The following is an 8,652-nucleotide window of genomic DNA, read 5'->3' on the forward strand; positions in this document are numbered from 1 at the left end:
CTGAGACAAAATCGCCCTCAGCACTGAGGCAATCACCCCAACGACACATAAAGTTGTAGACATCCGGTTGGTAAATCACTGTGTCCCGCTGCGTGAAGAAGTCCGTTATTGCCTGCTGTACATCCTTTCCGACAGCAATATTCGACTCTTCAAGGACTTTTTTTAAAGGACCGAAAGAGTGATAATCTCCTGGGGAGAGAACAGGAGTGTAGGACGGATGCTCGAGTTTCTCTCACTTCAGCTAGCACAACTACTGCATTACTATATTTCCAACATGGGGACATGCGGTATCGCGAAGCAGCAGCATGGAACTTGGCGCGCCATTCTACAACGATGGTTTTCAGCACGTTGGGCCTGTTTGGACTTATTTGGTAATAACGTCGTCATAGTTCACATTTCCGCATTTACCGCATGCACACCGGTAAGACACGAAAACCAAACTGATCCCTTGCCTACATGTCGGTGCTTATATAACTACATCTGAGTCGCGATACGTTGCGTATATGCTGTAGCAACGCCCTCAAACGGAAACTCTTTGATCGCTCCTTATATTTTTGGTGTTTCATAAGACCATTGCAATTATCAGTATGTTGACAATGTGTATATGTGACCTATTGTGGAACGTCATAAGCTCAATGAGACTGTCCTAGACGATGTTGTTGTACACTGAAGGGCAAAAAATTGCAACATCGACAAAAGTAGTTGATGTAAATAATGAAAATTTCGGGAATGTATTTCTCTAGGTAACATATTTAAGTGATGAACATGACAAGATTACAGATTACTGTAAGCTCTAGATAAGCCATCGCAAATGTGAAATGTTGGTGCATTAATAACCAGTGTACCCGCCAGACTGTTGAATGTAAGCATGCAAACGTGCAGCCATTGTGTTTTACAGACGTCGGGTATTAGTTTGTGGGACGGAACTCCATGCCTGTTGCACTTGATCGGTCAGTACAGGGACGGTTAATACTGTTTGTTGATGACGCTGAAGTTGTTTTCCGATAATATTCCATATGTGCTCGATTGGAGATAGATCTGGTGACCGACGAGGCCAAGGCAACATGTCCACACTGGGTACAGCATGTTGGGTTACGATAGCAATATGTGGGCGAGCGTTACCTTATTGGGAAGCACAATCTGGAACGCTGTTCATGAATGACAGCCGGCGGGGGTGGCCGAGAAGTTCTAGGCGCTACAGTCTGGAACCGCGCGACCGCTACGGTCGCAGGTTCGAATCCTGCCTCGGGCGTGGGTGTGTGTGATGTCCTTAGGTTAGTTAGGTTTAGGTAGTTCTAAGTTGTAGCGGATTGATGACCACAGCAGTTAAGTCCCATAGTGCTCAGAGCCATTTGAACCATGAATGACAGCACAACAGATCGAATTACCATATTGAGTATAATTTTCGAGCCAGGGTGGATGGGATAACCACGAGAGGTCCTGCTGTCATCGAAATCGCACCCCAGACGATAACTGTAGGATTGTGTCCAGTATGTGTAGCACGCAGACAGGTTGGTTGCAGGTCATCAATTGGCTTCCTTCTAACCAAGAAAAGGCCATCTCTGGCACCGAGGCAGAACCAGCTGTCTTTGGAAAACACAACAGATCTTCACCCTGACTTTCTATAATGTCTCATTTGACACCGATGAAGTCGCAAATGGCAGAGTTTTGGGGTCAGTAGAATAAAAGCAACAGGGCGTCTGTCTTGGAGCCGTCAGTGAAGTAACTGATTTGTAACAGTTCGTTGTGTCACTATGGTGCCAACTGCTGCTCAAATTGCTACTGCAGATGCAGTATGATGCACTGGAACCATACGCCGAACACGAAGGTCTTCCCTCTAGGCAGTGTCACGTGGCTCCCCAGAGCCCGGTCTTTTTGCGACTATACATTCTGGCTACCATTTCTGCCAGCAATCATGTACAAAGGCTGCATCCTTGACAATTCTTTCTGCAGTATTGCGGAAGGAACATCCAGTTTCTCGTAGCTCTACTACATGACCTCGTTGCAACTTAGTGAGGTGTTAACAATCGCGTCTTTGTCGTCTTAAGCCATTCCTGATTGACATCAGCTCACCACGTCCACGTTACAGCGTGTATTTAAAGCAAACTTGATCTGCGTCCTCATAGTAGCGCTACCAGTACCACTTTTAAGCGAGTAGTGCAAAATTTTAACAAACATCAGCTTTGTCATACAGAAGTACGCCTACCAAATTTCGGTTACGTCGCACAAACCCTTCTTGCCGTTCCGATTTTTTTCCGTCAGTGTGTATAGAGAATTCGGAGGACTAGATAATTCCAGTGAACTTTAGGTAGATCTACAGAGGATAGATGCTTTCTGCAGAATTGTCAATTGCCTCTCAACATAAACAAATGTAACGTAACGCGCATAAATATAAGAAAAAAACATTTTGGTCTATGATTACATGATTGCCAAACAATCATATTCATTAAATGCCAGGGAGCACACGCAAAGAGGTTTTTAGAATAGAGTGACCTCATGCAACTAATTGACACAGGTGAGAGTATACGACTTCAGAATCTGAAAGGGTTGCAGTGAACTTGGGTCCGCAAACGAAGCTTTTGAGAGACAAGAGCTTACGTGTCGTCATTAATTTCAATATGAGATACAGTCCTAATTAGTACCAGTGTATCTTAAATGTAAACTTTTTGACCAAATAGGCATCTCAGTGCGATCAAACTACACCCACTGCACAAGGTGAGCAACGATACGGTTTATTCGCTGAAGGAACGTGTTGTTAGTCATCGAGTAAAACAGAAATGATATATGGCGGACCCCGAAGAGGTGTTATAAGCCCTCTGCCGTTCTTGATCTATAAAAACGGTTCAGGAGACATTCTGAGCAGCCCTCTTGAATTATTTGCAGATGATGCTGCCATTTACCATCTAGTAACGTCATCAGAAGCTAAAAATAATTTCAAAATGATTTAAAAAGATATCTATATGGCGTGCAAACTGGCAAATGACTCTAAACAACGAAAAGTGTAAGGTCATGCACAAGAGTACTAAAAGAAATCACTAAAATTTCGATTACACGAGAAATAAGACAAAAATTAAAAACTGTCAGTTCAACTAACTGCCATAGAATTACAATTACGAACAACTTAAAGTGGAACGCTCACATAGATAATTCTGTGATTAAGGCAAACCTTACACTGCAATTTATTGGGAGAACACTTGGACGATTTAAAACGTCTGCTAAAGAGTGTTCCTGAATTACGCGTGTCCGTCCTTTGCTGGAGTATGACTGTGCGATATGGGATCCTTATGAGATAGGATTGACGGAGGTCATCGAAAAGTTCAAGATGGGCAACTCGTTTTTTATTATCGCGAAATAGGGGTGAGAGTGTCGCTGATATGATAAGGAAGTTGGGTGACAATTATTAAACAAGGGCCGTTTTTACTGTGGCGGGATATGTTTACGAAATTTAAATCTCCAACGTTCTGGTCCGAGTGAGAAATTGTTTTGTTCACACCCGCCTATATAGGGAGAAATGATCACTGTAATGAACTGAGAGAAATCAGAACTCTCACAGAAAGATTTAAGTGTTCGTTTGAGAGTAGACAGATAGAAAAATAGCTTGAAGGTGGTTCGATGAACCCTCTGCCACTTACTTAAGCGTAAATTGCAGAGTAGTCATGTAGATGTAGACGTGTGATATATAAAATCAGGAGACGAGCGAGTTGTTGGTCACTACCTTCCGTTGGCGGAACATATTACTATTTGAACAGTAATAGAAAGGTTAGTGAACAGTTTGATTAATTCAAGAAAGCAATACGTCAATGGCATATTTCATTGATTAAATGGAATACGTTTAAATGTTAATACGAGCGTAGTTGACTCTAGGCATTGTTAAGTAGTATGTTAGTTGCAAAACGCCAATAAACGAAGTAAAAATTGTCTGTACTGTTGTGCTTTCAAAGCGACATTTTCCCGCGTAAATTGGAGAATTTTAATGCTGATGAAGTAAAGATAAACGTTTTCGTATTAGCATTACCGTCTCGTTTAGTTTACAACCATACCCATACCCAAGTCCGATCGCCGCAAATTAAAATATAAAAAGTAGGAGAAGGGAGGTAACAAGCGGCACCTCATCTGTGGGTCAAACAATACAAAAACTACGACAGTAGCTGACTAGACGATAGAGTGAGCCCTATCGCATTCAACTTAAACAGCTGTTCATGCCATAGGAAATCTCTGGGTCTCTTTGGAACAGTGGGTGACACACAACAATCAACATCTTCACAGTTTTGTAATTGTGCGAGGTGTGGTCATCAATGAGTGCCTTCAGGTGGATATGATAGAACCGGAAGACTCCATTAATTCCCTGAAATGAGGGCACTATCAAGGCTCGTGGTGAAACCCGCCCAGAAAACCGTCCTCGTTGAAGCACCGCCTCTGGGACAGGTAGGTGTGTCGGTCCTGTACCGAATCTGCCCGGTGGATTAACGACGAGGTTCGGTGTGCTGGCCAGCCTGGATGTGGTTTTAAGGCAATTTCCCACATCCCACTAGGAGGATTCCGGGCTGGTATCCAAGTCCAGCTTGTGTTACACGATTTGCAAACACTTGGAGAACTTTCGGTCTCTTGCACATAGATAAGACGACTCACAGACCTGTTCTTTGGAGGGGGTTCAAAATGGCTCTGAGCACTATGGGATTTAACATCTGAGGTCATCAGTCCCCTAGAACTTAGAACTACTTAAACCTAACTAACCAAAGGACATCACACACATCCATGCCCGAGGCAGGATTCGGACCTGCGACCGTAGCGGTCGCGCAGTCTCGGACTGCAGCGCCTAGACCGCTCGGCCATGTGGTGGGGGGATTAACAGAGTGGGGACAGGAACGGAATCTGGCCACTGATTGAATTAACTACGCCAATAACCATGTCGTATAACCATGTCGTTGTGGGACAAAGGCACGAGAAGAAGATCGAGGCTAGGGGTGTTACAAGGTTATGAAGGTACTAGCGTGTTGCCTTTTGGGAGTGTGCTTAGATTGTAAGAACATTGCAGTCAGAAGTAACCTGCGTGACACAGAGCAGGCGTACCTTGAGATCACCGAGCTGCTCCATGAGCTTGCACAGGTTGTCCAGGTGGTCGAGCCCCGCCGTCCGCGGCTGCTGGGAAGAGGCGGAGGCGGACCTGACAGGCCCCGTAGCCGGTGTCGGGTCCTCCTCCTCCGCCACCCCCGAGTCCTGAGCGGACCCCGAGTCGGCCGCCGCGGGGGCGGCGGCTGTTCCGTCGTTGGCGGTGGCGGAGAGCGACATGAGGTACTCGAGGAATTCGTCCTCTCGCTGCAGCGCCTCACTCATCAGCCGCCGGCTCTTCTCTCGGTCGTTCTTATCCGCCACATCCTGGGCTGCCGAGCCGTTCTGCGAGGGCAGCGGCGGCGGCGGGGGTGGCGGCGGTGGCGGCGACTTCTGCTCCCGCTCGTGCCGTTGCGGTTGCTCCATGGCGGAGGTCGGGTCACTTCATGCCACTCGCGCGAGGTCGCCGGGCGGAGTAATCGACCGTGACCGCAGGCACGGCGGCTGGCTCCGGCCCCTGTGTCACCGCCGCCCGCTGGCGCAGGGCTCGGGGGCGGTCGGGCGTTCAGAATCGCGTTAGGCGCGCTGCACGGCGTCGGGCCACGGCTGACCGCTCGCGGTCCTCAGCGCATCTCTGACGCCGCTCTTTGGCGCCGGCCAAGAGTTCACCTCGCGCGCGCAATGTCGGCGAGACTACGTCGCTCTGTCGCAGTTCAAACGATCAACATATCATCGCGACGGAAACAAGCATTGTCGCTCCACACGCTCGCACGGAACGGCGCCGAAAATCAAAATTGGTGGTGTCCATCGAAGGAGTTCTCTCAGCTGTGAGAAACATCTGTTGAAAGGATACTGCCGACTGTCTAGAAGTGATGCGGATAAACATAACGGGGCAAGTCAAAGACGTTTACGAAATGCGTCACTTACTACATCCAATTACTGCACAAAACACACGTAATATTACAGTTAGCAAAGCATCATTCTCGTCAACACAAAACACGAACTGGCATCGAAACGAAATCGACATACTTCGTAATAGGTTCCCTGTTAAGCGGGACAGGAGCGGAAATATCTAGTAGGCGGTTGGTGGAATTTACCTACAGAGAAGGTGAGAAATATTGGCTTCAGTCAGTAGCGCACCACTGTTACCACACAGAACGCAACAGAGATACTAGAATATCAAACCGAAAATGAACACAATTAACTTTATTGACGGACTCGTTTGTGTTGTTGGACGAAGGCGACTATGTCTAAGATTGTGATGCGTTTAATATGAGTCCTGAACAGTAGTTAGACGTGAACGGACGCGACGCCTCGGTGTGGCTGCGGAGTGGCTTGGTGCGGAGCGGTGCGACCGGCGTCGCGACGCTGGCGGAGCGTCCCTGGCACTGCGCGGCGCCGCGGTATGCCTGGACGGCGGCGGCGACGCCTGCGCCGGTTCTAAAAGCGGAGTGCAGGGCGGCGCGCCCCGCGGCTCATTCAGCAAGCGGCAGAGGGCGGCGGGCGGCGTTTCCTGACCGTGGTGCGGCCGAGGTGGACGGGGACGTCCACGCCACAAGACGAAGTACACTGAGGTGACGAAAGTTATGGGATATCTCCCAATATTGTGTCTGACCACCTTTCAACCGGCGAAGTGCAGCCACCCGATGGGTATGGATTCGACAATTCGTTGGAACTCCCAGGAAGGACAAAATGTTCAAATGTGTGTGAAATCTTATGGGACATAACTGCTAAGGTCATCAGTCCCTAAGCTTACACACTACTTAACCTAAATTATCCTAAGGACAAACACACACACCCATGCCCGAGGAAAGACTGCAGCGCCTCAGACCGCTCGACTAACCCCGCGCGGCTCACCTGAAGGAATGTCGAGCCATGCTTCCTCTACACACGTCCATAATTCCGGAAGCGTTGCAGTGTAGGATTTTTTGCACGAACTGACCTCTCTATTATGTCCCATAACCGTACGATGGGATTCGTGTCGGGCAATCTACATATCCAAATCATTCGCTCGAACTGCCCAGAACGTTCGTCAAACAAGTCGCGAACACCTGCTGCCTGGTGAAATTGTGCACTGTCATACATAAAAACCCTATCATTGTTTGGGAACATGAAGACCGTGAATGGCTGCAGATGATCTCCTAGTAGCCGAACATAACCATTTCCAGTCAATGACAGGTTCATTTGGACCGGAGGAACCTGTCTATTCCACGTAAACACAGTCTACGTCTACGTCTACGCGATTACTCTGCTATTCACAATAAAGTGCTTGGCAGAAGGTTCAAAGATCTACCTTCATGCTGTCTCTCTACCGTTCCACTCTCGAATGGCACGCGGGAAAAACGAGAACCTAAATTTTTCTGTGCGAGCCCTGATTTCTCTTATTTTATCGTGATGATTTTTTCTTCCTATGTAGGTGGGGGCCAACTTAATGTTTTCACAATCGGAGGAAAAAACTGTTGATTGGAATTTCATGAGAAGATCCCGTCGCAACGAAAATCACGTTTGTTTTAATTATTGCCACTGCAATTCACGTATCATGTCTGTGACACTATCTCCCCTATTTCGCGATAATACAAAACGAGCTGCCTTTCTTTGTACTTTTTCGATGTCACCCGTCAGTCACACTGATGCGGATCCCACACCGCACAACAATACTCCAGAATAGGGCGGACAAGCGTAGTGTAAGCAGTCTCTTTCGTAGACCTGTCGCACCTTCTAAGTGTTCTGCCAATGAATCGCAGCCTTTGGTTTATTCTACCCGCAATATTATCTATGTGATCGTTCCAATTTAGGTTAATCGTAATCGTAATCCCTAAGTATTTAGTTGAATTTACAGCCCTCAGATTTGTGTGGCTTATAGCATAATCAAAATTTAGCTGATTTCTTTTAGTACTCGCGTGAATAACTTCACACTTTTCTTTATTCAGGGTCAATTGCCACTTTTCGCACCATACAGATATCTTATCTAGATCATTTTGCAAGTCGTTTTGATCATCTTACAAGACGTTAAATGACAGCGTCATTTGCAAACAATCTAAGACTGCTACTCAGATTGTCTCCTAAGTCGTTAATATAGATCAGGAACAATAGAGGGCCTGGAACACCTCCTTGGGGAACGCCGAATATTACTTCTGTTTTACTCGACGAATTTCTGTCTAGTACTACGAACTGTGACCTTTCTGACAGGAAATCACGAATCCAGTCGCACAACTGAGGCGATACTCCGTAGGCACGCAGCCCACACCCTTATGGAGTCACCACTAGCGTGCACAGTGCCTTATTGACAGCTTGGGTACTTGGCTTCGTAGCGTCTGCACCACACTCGAACCATATTATCAGCTCTTATCAACAGAAATCTGGTCTCATCTGACCAGACCATGGTTTTCCAGTCGTCTAGGCTCCAACCGATATGTCACGACCCCAGGTGACATTGTGCTGTTACCAAAGGCGCGTGCGCGCGTCGCTCGTCTGCTGCCACAGCACATTAACGCCAAATTTCGCCTCTCTGTCCAAACGGATACGTTCGTCGTACGACCCACATTAATTTCTGTGTTTATTTCATGTAGGGTTTCTTGCTGTTATTACTAACAACTTTGTGCA

General features: G+C 47.1%; 1 protein-coding gene across 1 annotated transcript in view; it reads right to left on the reverse strand.

Annotated features, from left to right (window-relative positions):
- The window catches only part of LOC126335742 (uncharacterized), a 513,925-nt gene extending 507,505 nt beyond the window's left edge, over positions 1-6,420 (reverse strand). Inside the window, exon 1 of the mRNA XM_049999199.1 lies at positions 5,071-6,420. Within this exon, the coding sequence (XP_049855156.1) occupies positions 5,071-5,475 (405 nt within the window). The 5' untranslated portion in view covers positions 5,476-6,420. The remainder of the gene's footprint in view (positions 1-5,070) is intronic.
- Positions 6,421-8,652: the final 2,232 nt, after the last annotated feature.

Source organism: Schistocerca gregaria, chromosome 2 (assembly GCF_023897955.1).
Source record: "Schistocerca gregaria isolate iqSchGreg1 chromosome 2, iqSchGreg1.2, whole genome shotgun sequence".
Taxonomy (NCBI): Eukaryota; Metazoa; Arthropoda; class Insecta; order Orthoptera; family Acrididae; genus Schistocerca; species Schistocerca gregaria.